At 40.8% G+C, this 26,685-nt stretch overlaps 1 protein-coding gene and 1 long non-coding RNA gene across 5 annotated transcripts in view; one reads left to right on the top strand and one right to left on the bottom strand.

The window, feature by feature from the left end:
• Positions 1-26,685, bottom strand: part of ALDH1A2 (aldehyde dehydrogenase 1 family member A2) — a 56,375-nt gene that overhangs the window by 2,784 nt on the left and 26,906 nt on the right. For all 3 annotated transcript variants that reach the window (XM_027688523.1, XM_027688522.1, XM_027688524.1), the window contains exons 4-12: positions 25,265-25,394; positions 19,591-19,652; positions 16,786-16,914; positions 16,541-16,654; positions 7,543-7,645; positions 5,083-5,267; positions 4,205-4,369; positions 3,679-3,836; positions 2,835-2,909 (exon numbers count right to left, since the gene is read on the bottom strand). In XM_027688523.1, the coding sequence (XP_027544324.1) occupies positions 2,835-2,909; positions 3,679-3,836; positions 4,205-4,369; positions 5,083-5,267; positions 7,543-7,645; positions 16,541-16,654; positions 16,786-16,914; positions 19,591-19,652; positions 25,265-25,394 (1,121 nt within the window). The remainder of the gene's footprint in view (positions 1-2,834; positions 2,910-3,678; positions 3,837-4,204; positions 4,370-5,082; positions 5,268-7,542; positions 7,646-16,540; positions 16,655-16,785; positions 16,915-19,590; positions 19,653-25,264; positions 25,395-26,685) is intronic.
• Positions 1-26,685, top strand: part of LOC113970038 — a 124,255-nt gene that overhangs the window by 75,172 nt on the left and 22,398 nt on the right. The window contains exons 4-5 of one of the 2 annotated variants that reach the window (XR_003535033.1): positions 21,990-22,139; positions 25,271-25,383. This is a non-coding gene — a long non-coding RNA (uncharacterized LOC113970038). Of the gene's footprint in view, positions 1-21,989; positions 22,140-25,270; positions 25,384-26,685 lie in introns of those variants that run through there. The other variant, XR_003535034.1, reaches the window with a different exon arrangement.

The following is a 26,685-nucleotide window of genomic DNA, read 5'->3' as shown; positions in this document are numbered from 1 at the left end:
GCCAGCTATTCCTGAGTCCCAGTCACCTGGCACATGGCTCTGAGGGGCACATGCTCTGCCCAGGATAAATTATGGTTAAGAAAAGTGTGTAGCTCCAGACAACTCTTGGACACATTTTTGCAAGCCAATAGATAACCTGGCCAACAGCATGGCCAGCGATTTTATCCATGTCCCAACTGCCAGCTGGTTTTTCATCTTGGTCTGCCAAACAAAATCAGAGACATTTATTGCCTGTTTATTCAGCTCAAGGCTTCAGGGCTTTAAGCATTTGTTTTCTGGCCAAAAGTTTGGAAGTGGACAGTGGTGATGAATTTTAAGGACAGTATTTTTCCAAAGTTAGAAAGCTGCACTTGCTGAACAGGAAGATGGGTTATGCCAGACATTCAGAGCAGAAGAGTCTGTGTGTTCACTTAAAGGAGTTGCTTGTCCCCACAGCCTGACACAGGGAGAAACAACATCCTATTCTACGGCCACTCTGGGTCCTCTTGGATTGCAGTTCAGTACCAGGGTGAGAACAAGGTTGTGTCTGTGAAAAGGAAGGAGCCCATGGGTCAAATCTGCATGGTGGTATCCCTTGGTTGTGTAGGGATGAGGGAAGGGAAACAAACTGTTTTTCAAGAAGAAATATTACATACTCTCTTCCCTCCCCCAGTCTGAGAGAAAAAAAGATAAGGAAAAGAATTACAACTCCAAGCCCTTCTCCTACTTGCACTTGTTTTTTGGAATTCAAAATTCTGCTGTATCTCAGAGCTATCCAGACCATAATAATTCCTGTGACATTAAAGGATAGTTCTGAAGTAGAACTGCACTTCTTTTCCTTGAAGACATGTGGACAGAAACCAGAATTTTGGAGAACTCTAATATAAAATGGCCACATGTGGGTATCTGGGGTGAGTCACCCAATTTTTTGTTACAGGAGTTAAATTTCATATTGTCCAGGTAGTGATATGAAGCTTTAAAGAAGCATGAATGTAAAAAAACCATGTCTTTTAGACCCCTTCAAGAATACAAGAATGTTGTAAGTAGCCTTAACGCAAACAGAAATCAGCTGCATTGTGGACATGAGTTCTGGTTCTCTACCAGGATGCACTTTTGGGGAAGTGTAAAGTGAATATAACAGATTTCAGCTTTCTGTGTTCATTTTTTGCCCATGTGTGATGAAAACCTGTGAATTTAAATGCAGGACCAAAACAAGTCCCAGATAGTACAGGCAGCACAGTGGCACAGTTATGATCTGGCTGTAACACAGTATTAGCTTAGCAATGACACACTTATGTAGGAACACTGTTTCTTTTTTTTTTTTTCTGTAATTGCCTGACTCAACATTATTTATGCTGTAAAATGTATCCCCTAAAAACAAGGATCTAAGAAACTGTGGCATTTTAATAAAAGGTATGCAGGTATTAATGCAGGGTGGGGGAGGTGAATTAAGAGGTGATATCTGATCAAAGAGGTTCTGAAAGAGTAGAATAGTTACTCATAAGTAGGTTTTCAGGCATCTTTGTGAGATGGAGATTATTGCCATTCCAAACATTTATTGTTTATGATGAATAATTTCAAAGCTGCAGATGGGAATCAAGTGTGCAGCTCCCATAGATTTTTCCATGGGAGCTGGGGCACTGCCTGGTTTCCCCCTTTCAAGAACTCTACGACACAAATACGTGAATATTTTGCTTGCCCAGTGAACCTCCCTGGAGTCAGTGGGGTCGCTCTGGGGTGTCAAGTTACTCATGTGCTCTATCGAGCTTAGTAGTTTTAGAATATTTTCACAATGATAAGAGTTAGATGAGCTGACATATTTATGCCAGTGTGAGATCACCTCATAACTCATGAATGTGGAGAATAGTATGAATGTGTTATTCAAAGTACTCCCTAACGAGGGAAAATACTTCAGACTACATAGAGCTTATTTTATAGATCAAGTTGTATACTTCAACATATTTAAAGTTTTAAAGAGTTTGACCTTACTTTAGTTTTACTGCTGAGTTTGCTATTAGCCATGAGCTATTTTGAAAACTTAGGTGAGACATATCTGGTGTACATACATGCCTCCTGCACAGAAATTAATTGAATCCTTTGCATGTAACCAATCTGGGGCTGATGCAATTGTTAAACTTCCTTGTGATTGTAATGAGAATGAAAAACTGGTAAGACTTTAAATTAGGTACATGGGACAGTTTTTGAGCGTAGAGCTCCATTTCAAAATATTTGGCACTTAGTTCTAAATGGAATAAGAAAGGCAGAAAGCTTTGTAATGGAAAGTGATTTTTTGAAAGGGATGTAAACACATTTGTCTCCTTCTCTAGGCCTGATTTCATTTAACATTGTTTATAAATCTGCAAGCTGATAACTTTTTTATAAAATTCAGATGACCTATATTAATAAATATAGTAAAAACTGAAGAAAGAAAAGGAAAAAAGCAAGAGAGGCAAAATATATGGCAAAACAACTCTGAAACAAGTACACCAAACCAGTTAACAAGCACACAGCAGTACCAAAATGAGGGTCTTTCTGAAAAAGTAATGGTTAATATGGCTAAAAGAACTTTCAGAAAACACACATTTCAAGCTCAGAAAAATACTCAGAAATTTTAAGTTCCTTTCAGGATAAGAAGAGAGTTCCAGTAAGTTAGTTTGCAATATTAAAAAAAGCTGGAAAAGTGGTCTCACCATGCAAATCAATTGCATTAAGTACTTGCAATTATTAAAAGTTATCATTATGCCCTGATTCTCAGGTTGGAGTATTTGTGATCTTAATTTGCATGGAAGGATTCACTAGTGTTTATTAAGTTGTAGAGCTGAAAACAATTTAGAAAGCAGCAATGTAATACTTACATCTCTCTCCCATTGCCAGACATTTTGAATCCTCCAAAAGGACTTTGGGCATTTAAGGCATTGTAGCAATTTATCCTGTAACAGGAAGAGGCATTAAGTCCAGCTGAACTGCCAGAGACCTTTGGATAACTGAGGGAGAGGCTGAAACTTGTGGAGCTAAGGACACTTGCATTCCTCTTAGTAATAACAGACTTGTTTCATGTTGAAAAGAAATGAGGGATTTATGCTGAAAACCCCATTCTGCTCCTTACTCATAACGAGAATGGGATTTGACCTGTGAGGACTAGAGAGAGAGGACCCCACAGTTGGGCACAGCTTCAGTAATGAACTGTTAATCTGCTGACAAACCTCAGTGCCAGTTTAGAACAAAGAGCTATTACATTTGAATTTGCCCTTTTTCTCCCTAATTTCTTGCAGATCTTTCATTTACCCAGGCCTGACATACTAAACTGCAGGCTAGTGAACTCTAGAGGTGGCATTACATATTCCTAAGGACTAAAGAGGATGTGTCCCCTCAGTTCCTTAATGTAGAAAGTATTCAATTCTTTGTGCCTTGGGCAGAAACTTCTCAGGATTCCTCTTGTGTGCCCAGAGGATCATTTATCCCATTTGTTTTCAGCAGTGCCATTCAGCAATGGCAAGGTGCTTTCCATTTCCAATAGATTCCCCAGCAGGGAGCAGTCCCAACACCCCCCTGCAGCTGTTCCATGTCTTGGCTAGTGATTCACCACTAGGACTGTCTGGATAAATATTTTTAAAGAAAGGGTGCAAGACTGAGGTGACATAATGCTAGTGAGTCAAACTCTTTGTGTTCAGGAGCAGGAGTGTGATAGCTTGTGCTTACCAGACTGTCCCAGCCTGCATTGCTGAAGAGACTGTCAGGGCCTTGTTTATGTCGTTCGTAAAGACAGCAGCTACCAGCCCAAAATCAGAATTGTTGGCTCTCTCTATAACTTCATCCATGGTTTTAAATCTCAGTATTTCTTGAACGGGCCCAAAAATCTGCAACAAAGATTAATCATCTGTTGTTAAACTAACCCACTCAGAGGCATTTCATTCCGCTTTTTTATTTATCTTCTCTCTCCTGTTCCTGCAGCAAGACTTAATAGTGATAATATCTGTCTGTAAAACTGCATGAATTTCCCAAAGCAGCTGCCTCAGTGGAACTCACCCATTCTACCCTTATCTGCTCTTTGAGGTCTGAGACCTTACAGCCAATGACAAAAATTGAACTTCTGAAAAGATTTTATTATTTTTTTAAAATATAGTGGTAATTTTCACTCAGAAGTTTTTGTCTCAGGAATTAAACAAAAGCAAAAAAAAAAAAAAAGTCATGTTTAGGACATTCTAAAATGATCTTGTGCAAATACCTCCTCCTTGGCAATCCGCATGTCATCTGTCACATTGGAGAACACTGTGGGTTCAATGAAGAATCCCTTTCTTCCTAGTCCTTTACCCCCACATTCGAGTTTTGCTCCTTCTGTAATTCCACTTTGAATAAGTTCCAAGATCTTGTTGTATTGTTTTTTATCAATCTGAAGGAGAGAAGAAGCCATTTGAATTGCAGACCATGTACTTGACAGTTGAGTCAAAATAGGGTTTTTTAGGCAAGTCATGTCCCAGTGAGCAGGCTCGTGCTTATATTCACTACTCTTTGAGCTGGAGAGGCAAAGACCTACAAGTAGCTGCTGACTGTAACCTTGGTCCTCTTAAGGATGTGTTCCCTTTGTTTGTGGCTCAACCCACATTCTTGCTATGCAATCTAGTTTATAAGCACAAAAAAAGCAGATCATTAATTTTGGTCCCAAGTTAACTTCCTGAAAATTGTATAAACCCAGCTAGTTATTAGTAGCAGGAATGTTTTCTAAAGACTTATTTCTGGTTATGCTCACTATTTGCTTAGAATCCATGGGCCTACGAGCACAGTTATGGTTGTAGACAATTCTTGGAAGTCAGTGCCCACAGAGACTTTTGAGAGTTTCTCACAGTTTACAGCTGTATCTTGGGGACTGAAGATCCAGATGTTCCTCTTGAAACTGGGAGGCAAATATTGATATTTAGGATGAGATTTTTAATTAAGAAGAAGCACCTCAGAGCTGCACAGATTATCTAATCCTTTAGAATTTTAATCTTGAAAACATCGTGTCAGCTACCGTGGACCGTGAGTGAGTCCTGACCTCAATCTTAGTGGAATTTAAACACTTTGAGGCACCTCCTGGGCTGTAGAGCTGAAGCACAGTTCCTTTACCTGTGGACCTTGTTCTGTAGTGGGGTCGAAAGGGCTCCCCACAACTCTCCTCTTTGCACGTTCTACACTCCTTCTGACAAACTCTTCGTAGATCGATTCTTCCACGTAAATCCGTGAGCCTGCAGTGCAGCACTGACCTTGATTGAAGAACACCCCTTGGTGAGCTTGTTCCACAGCATAGTCCACTGAAAAAACCAAGGCAGCACATGTTGCACTGAAACACTGTAGACAAATCTGCTCCTGCACCAGTGTCATGTGTATCACATAGTGCCACATTCCCTGAACTTGTAGTTCGGGATTTTGTTAAAAAAAACTGAATCAAAACATACTATAGTTTTATCATAAGTGAGGTTGATTCATCTTGTGTCATAATTCCTGTGAAAATACAGAGCTTTTAAACATGTCCAGAAATGATTTTTTCCTCATTTTTCCACCCTGGACACAGCTATACTGAAGGTGCAACTAACACATTCTCTATCCAAGCAGAAGAGAAGATCCAGCCATATTTAGATATTCAGAGCTGCATTCTTCCATTGGGTATAATAGCTGATGAGACAAGAATAATGAATTCATCCCTAAACAGTGATGCCCTACAGCACTGCAGTACCTCTGTTACCAGCTGTAGCACTTTGGAACAGTGCTTAAAGTATAATCTTCTGTGGACTAAACAAAGCAACTGTGCTTTACTTTCAGCACATTCTAGACAGCTCCATCTAACAGAAATATCTTATTCTGCCCTCAGTGTGGTCTTTAGGAAAATTATATGGGGTGTTCCCTGGACCACATTCAAATTTTCCCAGGCAGCTCCGTGGAGATGGAAACACTACTGGCTAGATGGGATTAGCTGATGTTTCTTCCTCTATTGTTAACTGTTTTTTACCATGAGGGGGTCTAACCATTCTTCTCTGGGGTTTTTTGTGCACTAAACTTTCAACAGCTTTATCATGCTTTCTACTAACTTTTGGCACACAGTGTTTCTCAAGCAGAACAAACAGTTCATTTAGAGTGATGAGCAAATTGCTGTTCTTAAATAATCAGAGCTTTGAAGTCTAAATCTTAGGTCAAGTGCTGGAGGTTGTAATTGTGGAAAGACCAGAGAGCTTTAGAGAGCTTTATCCTGTGGAACCAACAGTCTTGAAGAAGACTGTGCTCTGCTTTGTCTGTTATTCCCCTGTTGCTTCATCACAGAGAAGCAACAGCTCTGTGTGGCAGCCAGGAGCAGTTGTTCTACCCCTCTGGAAGGTCAGAACACAGACCTGCCCCTGGCATGTCTCACTCTACTAGAAATGCTCAGGTGATCCAGTGAGAGTTAGTGGCTTAGGGCCATTTGAGATGTGGTGATACCTGTTGGGAGATGGAGAGGAGTAACTGGGGTAGAAGACTGGAACACCTGCATCTGGCTCCAGTTGACAGGGGCTTTTTTAGCTTACCAGGATGACTGTGGCTGAAATTTTGATCCTTGACTTGGTAAAACATTTCTATGCAGAAAAGCTGCTGGAAGTTGTCAAACTCTCCCTAGTCTTTCAGACATTGATAAGTTTTGAAAACGGGTACAGGACTGTAACCAACTCTTGCAACTGATGCTATTCAGAGTCCTTCTTCTGTTCACTTCCCCCTTTTAAATTAGAAGACCAAATCCCTGTGTGTCTATTTATTGGGGTTACAAAGTTCTCAGAGAAGGCATTGAGTACAGTGTGCCTGCACACGGCCTGAAACAAGAGCTCTGAGCAAGGTGTGAACCGTCTCATTCATCTTAATGGGGTGTTAACTTCAAAACCTCCTGCTGACAATTTAGATATCAACATTTTTAACTATTTCTTTGCTGATCATTTAAGCAGAAACTTCCAGTTCGTGTTTATATCCTGTCCTAAACAGCTGTCCTGTACCTTCTCAGGTGCCAAAAATCTCAGCTGCACAACATCATGTCTGCCAAAACTTTCAGCTCCCTGCTGACAGTGGCAATGAGGATATTTCAATACACAATTCTTCAATTGTGAAAATTAAAAAAGGGAATAATCTCCATTTACAGCAATTTAACAAAGGAATATTGCACAAACTGGATTAGCTACTCAAGTGTAAATGAAAGACCTCCCTTTTTATAAAGGCTGTGAAGCAAAAAAATCACAGAATTTCCAGATTTAAAGCACTAGATCACCTTGCTGCAGAGGTTAGTATGACAGACGTGTATGGGACCATGACTGTGAATAACACCCTGTCTGTATGCCTGGTTATAATGTTTTTTCTGCTTTCTTGGTGACTATGAATCTGTGGGTCCAAATGTTGTTTTTTTATAAAAAGTATCACACCTTAGGTTGCTTCTGTAAGATTGAAAAGTGCAATTTGATGCAGCTGTATTAATTCACTTCACTTTGTATGAAGGATGTGCCCCAAAATGGGGGGGGGGAGAAAAAGACGTTACACAAACATGTTTTTCAGAAAAATATGGAAGTGTTGACTTACAATCAGCATCTGCAAAAATAATGTTTGGGCTTTTCCCACCCAGCTCCAGTGTAACTCTCTTCAAATTACTCCTTCCAGCTGCTTCTTGGATCAGCTTCCCAACCTGAAAGGAAATGGAGACACATTTTACAGGGAACGTAGTCGTAGAGTTCACTTTAACAGCCCAGACTGGCTATCAGCAGAGCAGAGCTTTAACCAGTCCAGCAGGTTCTGAGATCCAAGTGCATCCATCAGCTTTCCCTTTTTCCCCCTAGAAACTGAGAGGGGATAAGGCACAGCACAAGTGTGTGTACCCTGCACCCGTTTGGATCTATGCTAAAATGGCTTGGGGCTTTCTTTGAGGGGGCTTTAGGAGGGCTAAATGAAAAATTTGAAATTGGTGCAACTAGAATTTCTTCCATCCAAGCCACTGACAGGTTCACAGGGTTTAATATGTCGAGTTGTGATGAAATCATCCTCCTCCCCTGCAGGATTAACAGCACATAACAAAATACCAAGCAGGGCAAGAAGTTACAAAAGCACCATCCCAGATCTGACCCGCAGCTGCACCAGAGATAATCTTAATATGGGTTGAGGAGGTCAAAAGCACCTCCAAAATGTCTTTGTAGATTGTGGGGTCAGCCGGAGCAGAATGCAGCCCTGTGGCTGGAGCAGCCACAAGCACAGATCTCACCAATGAACATGAGAGTAGATTAAATGGAGTAGCAATCTGACAGCTACATGTTTGACGTGTTTCCACATCAGTACAGTCGGGCAGGCAGCTGTGCTCCCTGGAAATTCTTCTCTCCCTGGATCAACAAATCCCAAACAGATTAGAGTTTATACTGGTGCAGTGTAACCATGCCAGTTTTGCAACTAAGGAAGTAATCACAGGTAGATTTAGGCTCCTACATGTTAAAACACTGGATTAAAAGTACCTATGGAATACTGAGAAGCCTGAGAACCTTGATAAGTGCTTTCTTTTAACTGGGACATGTTCTAATGTCACACAGAGAATTAGATGTGAAGTGAGATGGGAGTGAGTCCAGAGGCGGATTTTTTCTCTAGTTTCTCTATCTGCTTTCTATTTCTAAGGTTATGTGAGTGAGATTTCCTGCAGCAAGGGGTTAATGGATGAGAAGCTGAACCTCTCAGAGAATTGAAGGCAGTCTGCTAGAGAAAGTTAAGTCAGCACTGGAGTAATCAGAAGGCAAATGAAACAGAAACCAGGGCCCCCAAAGAAAAAAAAACAAAGCAAAACCCCCACAGGATAATGAAGGAGTTGTCAACCACTTCATGTACCTTTGTGATTAACTGTTTATCTGGTGATACCACAGTTGAGTGTGACTGAGGTTATTTCTTTTTTTTTTTTTTTATTTTAAGAAAAGCTATTTTTCTTTATCCAAGTATTGATGGAATGGAGTGTTGACATTATCATGAAATTCCTTGCATATCCCCTTAATTGGAGCTGATTTTATTGCTATGTTTGACTGACAGCCAGAAGTGAACCTGAAAAAGAAGGACCCTTTCTGCCTTCCACCCCCACCTCATACATCGAGCACGTCATCTGGAAATTCCAACCTCTCAAACTGTGCTGAAAACTCACACTGCAAAGCAGAGCTCTGTGTTTATAGCCAGTGCCAGCCAATGCCATTCACACCCTCACCGCCTTGAACCTCCCTCTCTCAAAGAACAACAACCACCCATTTCCCCTCAAAAATTCTCAGGGAAGCCAGAGCAATGTGTGCAGCCCTCATCTCTCTGCCTTCCATTCTACTTCAATGTCAAAACACTTTTGTACACATAAGTAGAGATTTCTAAAGGATTCTATGCAAATAAGTGATAGGCAAATAGGCAAGTCCAAATACAATGTATATGGCAAATATTAAAGTCCAAAGGGCTTGGAGACAATGGTGTTATTTTGGAAAAGTATGGTCCAGAGTATTTTTAATACAGACAAGTTGTTGTCAAGTTTCCAAGTACAAATTTAATAGAAAGTTTGACTCTGTCCTTCCCGTTAGAAATCAGTGTAAGCATTTTTGTTCACTGTGCTCCCATTGTGCCCTGTGCTCTTACACGTTGAGAAAAGCCTTAGGGAAAGCACCAGCGCTGTGGTTATTTAGTGACAAAGGCGGCCTTTTGTGGCCGGCCCTCTCTTTATGGAGGGAGACAGCATGAAAGGGATAAGTGATAGTGTTGCAATCTGCGTGGCCTTTCAGTACACGCTTCCTGCGGTGTCTCTCAGCTCGATCCCCGAGCTCCCAACAGGCAGAACAGCCTTGCAAGGGAACGCTGGAAAAGAGGACTCCCCCACAGATAATGGAGCTGTGCGATTATTCAGCAGGAATGTTGGCAGAGAAAGCCCTGACTCCCCATCCTTGTTTTGAATAGGCTTCAAGATTGATATCAGGAGTATCCCTGGATAGCTTGTGAAGTACCATAACCTTGTAAGCTGCACGGAGGGTGAGGCAGATGTAATTTGGCTCGTTTCAAAGAAAACAATTTGTTATGCAGAACAACAACAACAACAAAGATTAAAGAAGCATTTTGAGGCACCCCTGTGCAAGTAAAGCTATGTGAAGGATAGTCCTGTAAGGGTCTGTTTCTGGGTTGTGAAGGGTATGACGTTAGGCACTGAGAGTGTATCATGATCTGATACATTTGATTGTGCTTGTTTATGCCTCCTGTATTTGGAAATCTAATGTCTCTTTCAAGGGGAAGCTTAAGCAGTCACATTTTAAATACTTTGCGCAGAAATGAAAAAAAAATTTGTTGCCTTTCATGTTCTCTTAATTTTCTATTTTCTGCACCCGTGGGTTTTCCTGTTACTGTTAAAGCACTAGAAGTCTCATGAGTCAAAAGCAAACCTCCAAGGTTCATGGTACTTCCTCTACAGCTCTGTCATTCAGAATGTCTCAGTTCTCCTCTGAACCTTCTTTTGATCACAGATACATGGGAAATCACTAGGGAACACCTGAATGCAGGGGAACAGCAGTCTAGCTGAACAGCAGGGAATTTTCTTGCACACTACAACAGACCAGACAGTCAAGGTAACACAGGGAACTCTGTAGATTAAAAGATTCCATGGGCAGTGCAAAATTTGACAAAGGAGACATACAACATCAGTTAGGCATTTTAAATAATACCTTCAGTGCCTTTCTTGGGATATTGAGAGAATATCTGAAGAACAGAAATTGCTTTAAATTACAAGAGATGGCTTAAGTTTTGGGGAGATGGTATGACCAGACAGAAATTTTCTATGTTTTCTGAAAGTACAGTTTTTTCTCTCCAGCTATTGAGGCACTTGATGTCAGTGTTTTGGCTAAACCTTCAAACCCATGCTGCTGCCTCATTTTTTATAAATTCCAGATTGTATGCATAATCTTTCTGAGAAGCATTTTAGAACCTCATGGCATATTCAGAGTGTGTCTCCAGCAAGGACAAGCAAATTTGAAATACCAGCAGCTTTATTTGACTGTGCAATGCCCTGTGTGAGGACCAGCCCTACAAAAAGTGTAGTGAATAGTGCAGCACAAGTGAAAAGGCAATCCCAATCAGAAATTCCTGGAGAGAATCCTAAGCTATAAATGGCTCATTTGTTCTTTGGGTTAAATCCTGGCCCTGTGAAAGTCTGTGACTAAACTCTTGTTAATGTTAATAGGGCTGACAGGCTGTTGGTATTGATTTTAAGAAGGTGAACCCTTTTGACATGTATCTTTCATAGGCAAAGAGGCACAACAGTTGCCCAAGGACAGCTCCCTAAATGCTTCCAAAAACACAAAGGAAGGAAAAGGGTAACAACTGCTTCTCATTCAGGAAGCACAAGTTGTCCAAGTTAGGATCAAAAAGATTCTGCAGAAGCAGGAATGAATGCTAATGTAACCTTCCTAAATCGTTACATGGGGCATATGTGTAGCATCCTAAGCTCACAGACTTCTCAGGATGGGTCAAGTCACCTTTAGGATTCTTGTTGCTAAGGTAGAAAATGCCAAGATGCAACTCTTCACGATGCCTAAAACCAGCAAGAGCTTGTGTGATCCAGGAGAGCTGACACAACTCACTGCTCATGCAGTAGGTAGACATTCTGTCTACATCATGCACTGTGACATTCATCTCACTTCAGAAATGAAAGGAGAATCCTGCTGAGTAAATTAGAATCAGTGGTAATACAGCTGTTAGCTACAAACATTTGTTTGGCATGAATCAATCTTGACTCTCCCGTAGTTTGCTTTGATGGTCTCTCTAGTATCTTGTTGACTAATGATGAGATCATGGTTTGTTAATCTAAGTGCATAAAGAAAACATTCTGCCAAGCAAAATGCAGACTCTTTTGCTGGGGTTTATTGCAGTTGTTTATAGACCTTTTGTTTACACAGGCATCCAAACCAATTTGTTGGATATTTATTTGGGTTACTCTGCAGAACTGCCTGAACACAGACTTGAATCCCATCTTAAATCTGTCTGCATTTTAATGGGTTGTAGTTTGAACAAAGTGGAAACCAGCCACTTAGGATGCATTTCTTGTTGGCCAGAGCTTCAAATGTTTTGTGTGCTATCTATAATTCTCATCTTGAGAGTGTTTAACAACTGGAGGGAGTTGTAAGCCACTCCGATTTGGAGGTTACACATTTGGTTTTGAACAGAAGTTATTAGAACTCATTAAACTTTTGCAACAATCAAAACAGAATTTTTAATCCAAGCAGCGCTTTAAATGCACATTTAAAAAAATTTATAACTTCTTGGTCTCCATAATCATCTCTAATTTTAGACCCAGAACATACTGCATCCAACTACTCCCTGTGCACCAGGAACTTATGTTCCCACACACAGTTCCAGTTCAGATGGAGCACACAGGTACAGACACGGGCAGGCAGCTCAGAGCAGTCAAAATGACTGTATTTGCACAGCCTTGACTGAGCTCACAGATTTTAATGGAAATAAAGGCAAATCAAGAGTAAAGCAGCTTCTGATGGCTGCTTTTCTTTGCTATTTGAAGGCCTCTCACCTTTTCTGCATAACAAAAGATCTTTCAGAGAATAAGAAGGTAATGTGAAGAACTTCTCTGCATTTCTGATAGGCGTAAAAATTGTCCCCTCATCAGCACTTTTCCTCAGAACGACACAGGGCCCACTGTTCCTTTCACTGGGGAAGAGACTCCTATAATGTCTCCTGTAGTTCTGAGCTCTGCAGCCCAACAGCAGTCACCAACATTTCCCCTCAATGTCTGGGTGAGTCAGACATCCTGAGTTTGGATCTGTTCTTAAACTCAGAAATTATAAATGACTGAGTTTATTTTAATTAAATCATTGCTACTAAGTCTTTTAGAGGAACTCAAATAGACAAGAATGCGTAGAACGGTGAAGAAGCCGAGGCAGAGAGGGGCAGTGTAAAAGGAAAAGGCACTTATAGTGCACAAGAGGGATAGTGTGGGAGAGAGCTGAGCTTTACAGAACCTCTCCCATGGTCCTGGTGAGTGAGAGTTTCACCCTACAGCTCAGGACCAGAAAGATCAAGGAGAAATTCAGTCAGATGTAATGAGAGATGTAAATTGATTATGAGCTTTCAAGGGAAGGTAGGAAAGGGATAGGAGTGACTGTTGACATGGTCATAGTAGCTGGAAGAAAGTTCAGTTATGGCAGTTTAAGTTTCATCTGATTGTGGAAGATGAGGAAAAAATGTGCTTGTGAAGCCTGAGAGGAGATTGTCGTAATTAAGGGGGATCATGGATTAGCCCTGGTTCACTAAAACCAACACAGGAAAAATAAACATTTTTGTTAAAATGCCTGAACCAAACAGGCTGCTGAAGAGTGAGGACCAAAGCAAGCAGAGAAGCCAAGAAAGCTACTGGACTCTAAGAAAGCACAGTATTTTTAGGCCTGCTTTCCTACTTAGTATGATTTTATTTCTTTCAGGATGACAGTTGGCAGAGTGAGGTCCAGAGCCTGCCAGGGGTTTGTAGAACCCTTCCTAGTGAGCGGTGGAGTTTTGAGAGCCATGCACCAGGGCACTGGGAGAGGAGGTGATCCATGGGAGAAGGCATGAAAGAGCAAGAAGCAGGCAGGCTAAGGGATGAAAGAGTTGGCAGACTACTCTTTTAGTGTGGGTAAACTAACCATAAAAGGAGGGGACAGCAGGAAAGAGGGAGAGAAGTGAAACAAACGGTAATAGAGCTCTTTATGATTTTTCACATATTATTTGTGGGGGAGAGTGTGGAAATAAATAGTAGTATTTTTTTAAAAAATTCAGAGCACTAGAGAATCTAAAAACCAGAGAAGAGAGTGCACACTGGACAGCTCATAAATTAGAAATCAGAAGCATAAGTTAGAAGTCATTTATGTGTTGTCATTGCATAAGCATGGGCTTGAAGCCTCCTAATAGTCAGGAGTTTCAAGAGGTACTGGACTAATGTCCAGGTGACAAGGCCATTGGTGCTATTAAACACCATTGTCCACATGCACCTTTAGGCTCAGGAAGTCTGTAAGTTGTTGATTTGCCAGAAGCTGTGAGGCTACAGCAAGGAAAGGATCACTCTACACATGCTCCCTTCTTCTGTGAGCATCTGTTCCTGGTCACACTGCAGATAAGGTGCTGGGCTGGGTGGCTCTGTGGTGTGGCTGTGTCAGACTTTATTGAGTTAAGGTCATGAACTTGGCCTTTTGGCTCACATTTCTATGGATTGTGTTCTACACATTTTGGAAAACATTAGCATTAAATTTTTTTTGTAGGAAGAGCAGCCTGTTTTCTGCCTTTCAAGAATATTGCAGGAAATAGATAATAATAGCCTGGTTTAGTGATTTTTACAGGCAAATGGGGAGTTTTCATTAGCCATCAATATATACTTCAAAGGTAAAGAACATATATAAAAGAATCTCATAGTGAAAACTTGAGAAAAACCTGTGGTTTGGAATCTGAACTTGAAGATCTTTGCTTTTGAACTGATAGCTTTTATCATTAACTTGTTCAAGTTGGAAGTATTAACTGCCTTAACTAGCACCTGGATGGAATGGGGGAACGGGAGTTAATGTTGTGGTGTTTATATACCTAATGGCTGTAGGAAATCCACATCACTGGAGTGCACAGTTGACATGTCTCACACAAGCACCAGAGAGACAAAATTTTTCCATTATTATTTCATTAGAAATTGAAATCTGTTTTGGAGAAGTCAGAGACTCTATAGTCCAGCTCATATCAGAGCATTGTGTTTAAAATGTTACAATGTTGACTTGCTGTTACAAAAATTCAGTGTTACAGGAAATCAGAAACAATATGGAATAGTTTACACTAACTCTGCATTAAAACGTTCCATCTGTTCTTGCTTTAGGTTCTTAGAGAATTGCTTTTTCATCTCTGTAATGCTTTTCACTTCCTATTAGTAAGGCTTTTAAAGGTAGGCACTGAGTTAGTATAAAACCCACAGCTTTTGAGTTTAAACGCCTATTAAAACTAAAGCTGTCTGGAACTACAATAAAAATTTATTTTGGCTACAAGAGACAACTTTGAAACCTAACCCATCTGTATTTTTCCTCCTCCAAACAGTGCAACATCCTGTATAATAGAATATTTATCTTAAACAGAGACCACATATCTTTATGAAAACAATTGTTTCAACTTAATTTATGGGGGGTAATCAGCTCATATTAAAGTTTTCGATATTCCAGGATGCTAATGTTAATTGGTTACAGGAGATGTAATGACTAGAGTAATTCCACAGAATAATCTGAAATCTCATGTAGCCATTGACTTACAATGTAACCTGTGTGTAGTAGAATCTAAAGTTGCCATTAAAAAATCATGTACAGGCATATAGTAATTGCAAAACACTTGTGTGCAAATTAGGCATATGACTGCAGCTACATTTTACTGGTAATTTAGGCTTGTGTGCGACTTCCAAACTCAAATACAGTGTAATTCCCCCAGAATAATTTATTTGAAATAATTGAGCTGGTCTCTGCAATCCCTGGATCCACCAGGGAGATACCCACACATATCTAGTAGGGCTGCTTGGTCAGTGAATTTATCCACTCAAATCAAACCCCAAATTGCCTCACTGTGAAGAGCAGCATCCCTGGGACACACAAAGCCTTCCACTGCCACGAGTGGGAGTCAGACATATCAAAGAGAGACTGGATCCCTGGGGTTTAGCTCCCTCCATACAATAGTTTGTCAGATTTTGAATTGAAAAGGGCTGGGTTTAGCACTCTCTAAATATAACCAGCCCCGAAACTCCCACAGAGATTCCTTTCTGTCTGCCTTCAGACAATGAGATAAGGCCCCTTCTCCTGTGACTTCAGTCTGGAGTACCTCTGTCATCCCCACCCCAGCCCTGATAACAGCCAGCTTTGCACATATTTGAGAGCAAGACGTGATGTGAGTTTGGAGGGTTAGTCTTTCTGTAGATTGCAGCCTTCATCTTCAGGGTGAGCCTCCTCTGTAACATCTGCACCAGAGACTCATTGCAAGACATTTTGGCATCCAGGACACAACTGACTCCCTTCATCCTCTGGCCAGCTTCTTTCCATCATTTTGGGAACAGATACCTTGGACAATCCCTTTTTCTCCCTGCATTCCTTCCTTTTTAGACCTCCTCCTCATCCTTAATATACTCGAATGCAGCATCACAGTTGAAATATTTTTGCACAATTTGCCCCCTTCCTCTCTCCTTTTCCCCAAGTACAGCAAGATGCACAAATTATGGCTGTTAAAGCAGCATTTATGTGTGCTGTGATATAAACGGGATGTTCTGCCTACTTGCATGTGATTCACATCCTCATAAGCCCACAGGAAATCCCAGCAATATTTTTCCAGGCATATCTCCTGTGCTGAGGTGCCGAGCACAGCAGGGGCTGGAGGAAAGGAGCCATTTCTGCTTGGGAAGTACTGCAGTACATAAGTTTAGCTGGGGAGGACAGACCACTGTTGTTTAGGTGTAGCTGTTTTACTCAGTGACAGCAAGAAATGTAGCACAAGAACTGAAGTATTTACTTGCATTTTACAGTAATATACGTGTGAATCCTCTTACCTCAGTGGATCCAGTGAAAGCAATTTTATCAATGCCAACATGGGAGGCAATGGCTGCACCAACAATTGGACCAAATCCTGGCAAAATATTGACAACTCCTGGAGGAAAGCCAGCCTGTCAGGATAGGAATGAATGATGTAAGCATGACCTGTGCAAACTGATAGAGCACATCAAACCAGGCATGTGCTGGGAGTTCCTTCCCTACAAGGAGAGACAGAGACATGATTCCTGTCAATTATTCTTACCTCCTTGATGAGAGCTCCCATATAGAGAGCGCTAAGTGGTGTTTGTTCTGCTGGTTTAATAACTACTGTATTTCCACAGCACAGAGCTGGAGCAATCTTCCATGCAAACATCAGCAGGGGGAAGTTCCACTGCAGGGGAAAAAAAAAAAGTTGATAGATGGAAAAATATTGCTGTGGTGTTTTGTTTTCAAGATGTCAAGCTGCTACCTCACTTATTTCTCAGGCTGATCCTCAGCATAAATCTTTCCCAGCACAAAGCAAGGATTTTTTTTAATTACTGCTATTAAGAAAGCAACAACAGTGACCTTTCAGTTCTTTCTCTCCTGTTCAAAGAAATAGAACCCCCACCTACAACCTCCATAAAAAATATTCTGTTATCTGTTCATCTTTTTTGGTCACAATTTTTATTTCACTTACTTGTTTTGCAACTGGCACTTTTAATTCCCCCATGACAAATAGATCTTGCTTCTGATACATTTGGAAGGAACTGTTCGTTCATGTTGAAGCATTTTTGGATGTAAATTTCCTATCCCTGAGTACATCTTAAGATAAAAAATTTATACTCAAAATTTTATAATCCTTAATTGATGGAGTTACAATAAAAAGTCCATAAATGTCAATGCTCAGTCAAAACATTTTATTTTCTTGAAGACTTCTTACTGAGCAATTTATATGGAAGATTTTAAGAGAACAGAAAAAAACAAGTTGAGAAACTCTTCGATGATATAAAATTTTGCATTGTCATTTTATTTCAATTTCATTTAACTGCAGCAGAAAATGTAGTGAATTATGTTATTTTGATGCACAAGCACATTGTGGATAAAGATAAAAGTAATGAGCCTTTCACATCAAGGCCTGATCCTAACAGGTTAAGTGGAAATGCCAGAGTAATAAAATAACCTGTTTGCACAATCACTCTTATAAATGCATACAATAATCCCCTTTGGAAAGAGAATAGAAAATATCAGTCACAAATAGTCAGCCACTGGCCAGAGTGTGTTACTGCCTGATGCATATCAGCTGCCACTCTCACAGACATCTCTCTAGCCCCTGGCTAACCTGAAAAAATACACAACTGTCTTTCCTTCACCGAACACCCAATTTTTTACTCCCTCTGTTGTTTATAAACTCTGGAGACAAAGTGATGTTTTAATTCCATCTCCAGTATATAAACCTGGGAGGGGAGCTGTAGGGCCAGCAGTGTGCTAACAGCCTGCACTTCTAATGGTATTCAAGGAGAGCTTGGAGGAGTTTTATAGGGCAATATACAGCCCTGTTTATGCTACAGCGCTGCTGAAGAGCACCTTTTGATGGAAGCTGGCATGTGAAAGAGGATGAGGAGTTTAGTGCTAGGCTTGCTGTTTAATTTTATTTTTGTAATAATGTATTTGCCGGTGCAATGGCCAGGGGCTGTACCCTGTGACTGGTAGCTGTGGAGGAAATACATAAGAGATTAGCAGCAGTGTTAGAATAGGTTTGTGTGACAGCCATCTTAAAGTTTGGGAGGACAAAACTGAGGGGAAAAATAAACATGCATGGTAGATGGCTGGGAACCCTGAACAAAGAGTTTTACACATCTGAACTAAACAAATCCTGGTTTTGGCATGATCTCCAGCCTGTGGCCGAATTTCTTCAACAGCTCTGTCAGTTAAGCTCAACGAGACAAGCCTAAGAGATGTCCAGCAACATTGGGGCTGTCATTTAGCAAACCCTTGTCCACATGCCTGGCTGGAGAATGGGGACAGAGCTGGGGAATCTTTCATTCCCAAGGCCCAAGCCAGGAGAGCGTGGAGGTGTTTGAAGGACGGGCACAGTCACAGACAGAGGCTGAGTGTGTTTCTCTGGGTTTCTGTGGAGTGCTGAGCACAATAGCCACCCCTTTACAAAGACATGGAATAACAACAATATAAATAGGGAAAACGGGCTCAAAATTGTTAAAATAATCTTTTTTGGCTGCTCCTTTCATAATGGAATTGCTGCATGTTGCTGTTTAGTGGCTTTGTGGTTAACATGAACAAAATAAAAAATCAGCATCAACAAAAATTTCAGAGAATGTCCTGATTAGTCCCCCAGTGCTTTGTCAAGAATAAAAGCGTCCACACAATATTTTATTAGCTATATGTGAGCCTCCCATTGAAATTTCTGCCAAAGCTGGTTAACTGGTTCTTCTGAAAAAGTTACCCTCTCAGTACAATTCCCATGCACTGTTCAGCAAGATTTTATTAAGGGTGTATATTAGGGTATAGGGGCAGTATTTGGTTTGACAAAATGATGTGTTTCTCTCTCACAACAAATAAAACAAACATTTCATGTCTTTTATTAGCTACACAATGTTAATTGTAATGATATGTCTCCTGGAGTTTCCTTTTCTCCTCCAGCCTTGTAAAAGAAATAGCAGGAAAGAATGGAATTAAAATACATCACATTCTCCCAGGAACTGAGGAGCCTGTTAAATCACAGTAAAAACTAAATAAATAGAAAGACTACCACAGCAAAGCATCAATTTTCCATAAGTTGTGTGAACATCCATAACCACTGACAGCATATTAACACTGTGTTTTGCTTTGCTTGTTTTAATCATGAGAATTCTATGACTTGAGAACTTAACTCCTAATAACAGAGCCTAAACCCTATTAGCATGTTCAAATAAGCATTTGCAGGGAGGCTGTTAAAGATATGTCAACAATATGAGCTCAGCTTTTTTCGTAATGGAAAACACACATAGCTGAGGACCGTGTTTTATGTGTCTTTAAAGAGAGCTGGTTCAAATGAAAATAAATAGAAAGCGCTAGTAGAGATACTCACAGGGATGATCTGTCCACACACTCCGATGGGTTCATGTCTTGTAAACGTAAAATAATCTCCATCTGAAGCAGATGAGCATGGTTACTCTCAAGTGCAGTTTGACTTGGCAGAACAAAAAAAAAATTAAAATAGAGGGGGGGAAAAAACTCTAAAGATCAGCCTTTGATGGCAGTAAAAGAAATAAAGAAGTCATGGAAGTGTTTTTTCGTGAGCCAGCATGGGAAACCTAGGTTCAGGAGCAACCTAATTGTTCTTTCTGTAGAACAAAGGGAGCAGGCATCCCCTCAGAAAGCAACCTGCTTTGTTCCTTGGGGAAGAGAACAAGCTGTACAGCACAAAAAATTGCAGTAGCGTGGAAGCCACTAAATGGCCTCAGCTCTCTAAGGGTGAGAGAAGTGAAGGAAGAGTCACAAAGGCAATTTCCTGAAAGGCATGACTGGAACACAGCAATACAAAGGTGTACATACAACCAGATGTGGGGCAATAGAGTAACACACATCCAGGTCACCTGCACTGGGGACACAGGCAGTGTGAAGGGATGGAATGATACACCACAACCTGCAGATGTGGAATGAAGGGGACAAGTCTGTGACTTGTGTCACTGCAGAAGACAACATTGATGAGTATACAGGGCTCATCACACAGCCGTGCCTTTGCAGCCAACTTGTACCAGGCCTGTGCCAGAAATGGCCTGGAGCTCAGTAGGCACCAGTTTAAGTTGACAGGACAAAGCTGTGAGCCACTAGAAAACAAGACAACAGAGAATAAGAAGTTTTCACAAACCTTTCGGGCAAGGTAGAGGTGAATAAATGAAGGGAAGAATATGAAGGAACCTAGTCACTGGAAACTTGGAAAATATGAGCTTTTCTTGATGAATTTTTGACAGAAATAGGAATATGGACTAAGGTCCTAACAACAAAGGTGCAGGAAAAGCAGACTGCGTAGTCACAAACAGGGGGTGTGGATGGCATGAGGCTGTAGGGAATTACTTAATTAACTCTCTGATCTGGTAACTATTTTTTAAGGTCCTGATGAACAAAAATGGCAAAAAAACTCCAGGGGAGGGAGGTATCACTAGTTAAAGTGAGTGCTACGTGAGACTGGCAGTCCTTAACAACTGTTGAGCTCAGGGCAGCCTGAGTCAGGGCATGGAATAAACAGATTTGTGATTTGGGGTCAGGCCTGTGGTCTGTGGGAGCCCCTGCTCCGAGCAGCCCATTCAGCACAGTTGGGGTAAGGGACTGCCATGGGGGCTGATGGAAGTTCAGGCTCTTTCACAAACTGCACCTGGTCTGGAAGCACATGCTGAGGTTACACAGGCTGAGATACCAGGGAGGTTTGTTCCCAAGTGACAAAGAGCCAGAAGACAACCTGCTCTGTGTGGGGACTGGTTGAGGTATCAGTTCAGGTATGGTCTAACCGGTAGCTTTGTTAGTGTGCTTGGTCTTCATCCGTACAAAGTAGATATACAGCACTTTTGTGCCTAAATTGAGTCTTGTAGCTGTATAAACTAGCCCCGAATTTAGGTCAGATGTTTTTCAGTGAGGCTATAGCTGAGGCAAGGGCTATGCTAAAGGCATGAGCTGAATGTGCCCCTTGGCCTGCAATGCTTGGTCATCTAGAAAAACTGGAGTCTCTTAACTTGGAAAATCATTTCAACTAAGTATGTGAGAATGATGAGAAGGTTGCAAAGGCTTAATGGCAGGAGATGATTTACCAGGATAAGAAAGGGTCAGACAGCGGAAGGGAGTAAGAGGAGCAGGAGAGATTACAGGGCTTTTGCTCCCATTGTTCTGTCCCAGGCAGGGCTCTGTGCTTTTCCTCCCAGGGTGTGAGGTGTCAGGCAGCCACGGCCTCTGCCCCATTCAGCCCAGAGCTGGAGCCACCTTTGTTCAGTATTGGGGAAGGACCTAACTTCACAATGGAGAGTGTGTTTTGGGAACCTGCTGCAATGTCCTCCACCATACATCTGGTAACAATAAACAGGTTAATCTATAAAGTTTCTTGGGTTTAAGAAAAGACTTCAACTTGAATTTGATTAGAAATAACTTATTTTCAGGTCTGCTTATTTCTATCCATATACTTTACAGGATTTGCTCAGTGGAAATCTGAGCTAATGCATCAGCTGGGGGCCAGATACAGAATAATTATGAGAAAGGTAACAATAATCTACATCCAAGACAAAGGACAGAGCAGAGGAAGTAAAGGAGGGAGGGAAAGAGAGAAAAGAGATTCACATCAGGAAAAGGTGGAAAAAATTAGTTTTCAATTGGTTTGGTCTGCATTGACAAAACATTGTTGTACCATTTTGATCTCCAGATCAACTTCCCAGTGGAAATGAGAATATCTGTGTCACAGATTGAGATGATCAGTTTGATTTTCCAGCTTATCTTTCACAGATGATAGCAGTGGTCCACAGACCATAGGAAGATTCATCAGCCCAGACAGAAGCGAAGTCGAAATGCAGAGAAGTGCATACAAGCAAAAGCTCAAGAGGCATACAGAGGAGTCAGCTAAAAATACAGGCTGGTACTGGGTAGTACTGAGAGGTGGGTTCTCAGCCAGAAGGATGGTGGCAACACAACAGTACCACAGTTCCGTTAGCACTGTCTGACTTTAGATCCTCACCGCATAATCATTGCACTTGTCTGCGTGCTTCAGAACACAAGTTATAGATAACCTGGGCCTGCTTGCCAGCTCAGACAAATGCTGGTTAATCCTCCCCAACGTGGGCAGAACGTTCTTTCCGTGGAGCAGCACCTCCCATGCAGAGCTGCTCTCCCTGCTGTCTTCCACTAGACTCCAGACAGCTGCCCTTTTTGACACCTACTTCCAAAGTTCATCATCCACAGACATACTGTCAAGATGGGATTTTTGAGGCTGCTTTCTAACAATATCTTTGGGAACATATGTGACTTGAAGTTATTCAGGCGCCTCAGATGTCTCTGGACAGGCCAAAGATGGATCTAAGAGCCGCCTTGTCCACAGTGTAAAACAAGCCGTTACCATGGTGAAATAACTCAAGAATTAAGTGAATCCCTTATTCTAAACAGTGAGCATAGAAAGCTCCCTTGTGCTTAGAAATTACATAGGAAACTTCAAAAATGTTTTAGAGTTTTAAGATTAGTTTATACAAGTCATGCTAATCACACTTATTCTAAGATGCTATGGCTGATGGTTGTTACTCTTACCCTTTACTAGCTGGCCTCCAGAAGAACATTGCCTGACACTGATCCCACACACAATCTAAAATTTTGTGTTAAAAGGGTTTTTTAATATTCTCAGCTGATGTAAACCGACATTCTTCAGTCCTCACTAATATTAATAGAGCAAGATCAATTTGCAGCTGCTTAGCACCTGGCCCAAAGACTTTAATTTTTTAATCAGAAAGCAAGCCTCGTTTATCCAGGGATCTCACTTTGGGACAGCAATATCTTCCACAGATGTGTTTGCTCAGATTTCCATCAGGAGTCTCCATCCTGGATATTTTATTTGCATAACAACCATCACACAGTCCCGTGCCTCGTGGAGCAGGACACAACAAACAAGTGGGTGAGGAGAGCTGAGTTGGTTCTTTGAGCTGTATCATATCATATATTGATTTAAAGATACATTTCTGCTTGCATTCAGTTTATTAGTTTAACAGTTTCTAGTCCAGCCTCATTCTGTTTTAATTTAAATCATCAAGGCTTTACGCATGGGAGCAAGCAAAGGGCAGTCTGAAGGTTTTGTAGCTCTGGGACCAAAAGGAATGTGACTGTAAAACGCACTGTTCTTCTTCTACTTGTCTATCACTTGCCTATTTTTATTTTAGAGGAAAAGAAAACCTCAGCAGAAACAGATGAAAGACTGAGAGGTTTCAGATTTATTAGCACGCTGAACAGAAAAGGGAGATTGAATAGTGTTTTTATTTCGTTTTTGTTGTCTTGTTTGTTTACCTTTGATGAGCTGATGGTAAGTGAACTTAAAGAGCACTGGCTTTGCTCTAAAATAGCTTTATGAGAATGACAAATTTATGGTGTGAAACTAGATGGATAAGGAGGAGTGTTAAAGCAAGAGGAAGAACTAATTGATATCCTGAAAATCTGTGAATGGACTTACGATTCTACACTCCTGAGAACTGTGTTAGCACAGAGTTTGCATTGAGGAAGGCACGCTGAAAATGTGCCTTCCTTTTGCCCAGCATAGCCCTCCTCATTGAAAAAAAATATCAACTTTTATCCTACACAGTAATTGAAAAGAATAAGCAGAGGATATTTATTTTCCTTAACCTGGAAATGGCTTTTGGTGACTGACCTAATTTCTGTGTACCTGCAGGGCTGAGGAGTGAGAAGGAGGCATTCAGTGACCAGGGAGTAAGAGATTAGGGGACAGGAAATTTGCTGAATATACGAATTTATGGTGTGGTCTGCACTTTTGTATGATTAAATGTGAAGTGCAAGCAGCAAAAATGGGATTTACGAATCTCAGCCTAAATGACTGTGGAAATCTTTGAGTCCTTGTGGGAGAGTCTACACCTGAAATAATAACATTGTCATTTCTTTGGTGAAAATAAACTAGTGCTGATAAACACACTGCAGTTTTAATAAGGTGAAACATCGCAGTGAGTAACACTGCAATAAGAGTTACATGATTTGTTTTCCTTCTGAAAATTTTGGGGGCACATTTTCAATGTATCTGCTTGTCTGTCTTTGACAGTTCCGTGCTTTGCTGTGCAGAGGCAAATGAGTGCACTGTGCACATCGTGTTACACGGTGCAACACCAGGGAAATAGGTGGGCAGCACCAAAATCCATTGACCTGGCAGTGTGACTAACATGCTTGTGCAATGAACAGTGTGCACCACGAAACCAAAAAGAACCCACAGGGTGAATGTTCGTTTTCCTTAATATTTTTCAAAAAAAATTATTTTATGCAGGTGAAAGATGAGTACATTTATCTTAATGACTGCACCTACAGAAAATCATTCTTTGCTATTTTGCCGCGTTGCATAATTACAGCACTTGGTACATCTAGTCCAGACTACAAATGAATATGTTTGCATCAGAAAATGCAGCTTGAATTTGTTAAACAGCTGAGAGAGAGGCAGGAGGAAGAGACTCTTTAAATAAAAATAACGGTAAGGATTTTTTCTTATCTCTTTAACAAAAAAGAAGAACATAAAAATTTCCTAGAACTCATAAAGATTTATCTCATACCTGCAATATAAAACTCATCCCACTGAATAATTTGAAGAAGCATATATATAAATTAATTTAGATCAAATGTTAGTCCCAAATAAAATTATTTGCATAAGCAGTAAGAAGACAAATATAAACAAGTTCTATATGTAAACATACTGTTTCTTTAACAGCTACCACTATTTTCATGAGTTCCAAGGTATTTGTCAGGCTTATACTGCATCCATTTTTATAAGTGTGTCAGTATCAAATGCAGGTATTGAGCTGTCTCCTTCTCAGATGGTCACGTGCAAAAGAAACCAAGCACTCCTGAGATGTGCACGTAGGGCAGAACAACAGCAGGGCATCTCTCAAACATCTGACTGTCAAACATCTGCTTCAGCAACACACCACACACTGCAAGACCAACCCAAGGTTCCCTCCTCCATTCCATGAAGCTGTAATCTGTTAAGCCATCTGGCCATGAGAAGGTTTAGGTGCTTTAATTCCCCTTACCTACAGGAATGGTCATTCCATGGATTTTGTCTGCCCAACCGGCATAATACCTCAGGGTTTTGATGACTCCCTGGAGATCGACATAGAAAGCTTGCAAGAATGGTTTGCCACTGTTCAGGGATTCCATAGTCTGGAGGATAAGAAAAAGTTTAGAGGTATAAGCACAGTAATTTTTGGGCTATTGTAATTAAGTATTCACCATCTTAACAGCTCTTCAGTCATGACAAAGATTTTAATGAAGACCAACCAGTTACATCTTGGCATAGTTTTACCCTAGAAGTTGCAGAACAATTATCTGATCCCCTTTGTGTACTTTTTTTTGCAAATGTGAACAAAAAACGTTTTCCTTAAAAAAACGTGGTTTCTTCTGGAGTATTCTGGAATGGCTATGATTTTAAGAACATGTGTGAGTTTATGTGTGTTTATTTATCTGTCTGTCTTGTGGGTTTATGTGTGTATCCACATGCATGTACATGTGCCTTTGTGTGTTTTGAACCTAATAGCCACTGTGTTTGGTCCAGATCTATAAATGCAGAATTGCTTTAATCAGGAGCCAAGATAAAAATGCTTGTCAAACTAGGTTCTGTTATGTTAATGATAACAGCTGAGAAGGGGCTCCTTGTAACCCCTTATTAATGATCTGAATCCATAAAGAGAAGAATGGACATATCCCTCTTTATATAATTAATGTGAATATAAAAATTTCTCTATATGGCTGCCAAGACTCCTGCTGAGGTCTGAGATATCTATACTGTACAGCCAGTTTATTTATTGCCATCAAATAAACAAACTCTCCTCTAGGGAAGCTCATAAATTAACAAGCTAATGTCCTTATTTTTAAGTTAATATTCCTAGTTTTTAAAAGTATCTTATAAGCTGTCCTCTTAGGGGTTCCTAAGATCATTTAGCAAAAAGAATCCAATAAAATATCCTAAGATGTTGAGGAGCTTAACTCATTCTCAATAGCTGTCTAATAGAAATCGTTAAGAATGGGCAAAGGACGCCCATGTGTAACACACCAACCATCAAATGAGTTTCTATAGAGAAGAATGGAGGCCTAATTCTGCACTGACTTATATCCCCAAGAGCAATTAATGGCATTGCCTGCAGTGCAATTCAGTAAAGAACTTGGCTCCAGAAATAAAAATCAAATGACAGGCAGAGTAAACTTGATTTGCTGTGCACTTCCTTTTCCCTGGGGCGATTTTACAGTATGCGCCGGTGGTAAGATGATTTAAGTGTTGACAAAGCTGGAATTAAGATGTTCTCCGGCTTAGTTCAAAGCAGTTGACATGCGGAAAACAACATTAACAATGCCACTGTTTTGATGGCTCCATCCAGCAGCCAAGCAGTGCTGTACCCAGAACTCGTGTCCCGGCCGAGCGTCGGCCAGCGTTTCTTCCTCCTGCCATTTCAGGAGT

Source organism: Neopelma chrysocephalum, unplaced genomic scaffold (genome assembly GCF_003984885.1).
Source record: "Neopelma chrysocephalum unplaced genomic scaffold, ASM398488v2 Primary Assembly neopelma1_75, whole genome shotgun sequence".
NCBI lineage: Eukaryota > Metazoa > Chordata > Aves > Passeriformes > Pipridae > Neopelma > Neopelma chrysocephalum.
This window is presented reverse-complemented; position numbering and strand designations above follow the sequence as displayed.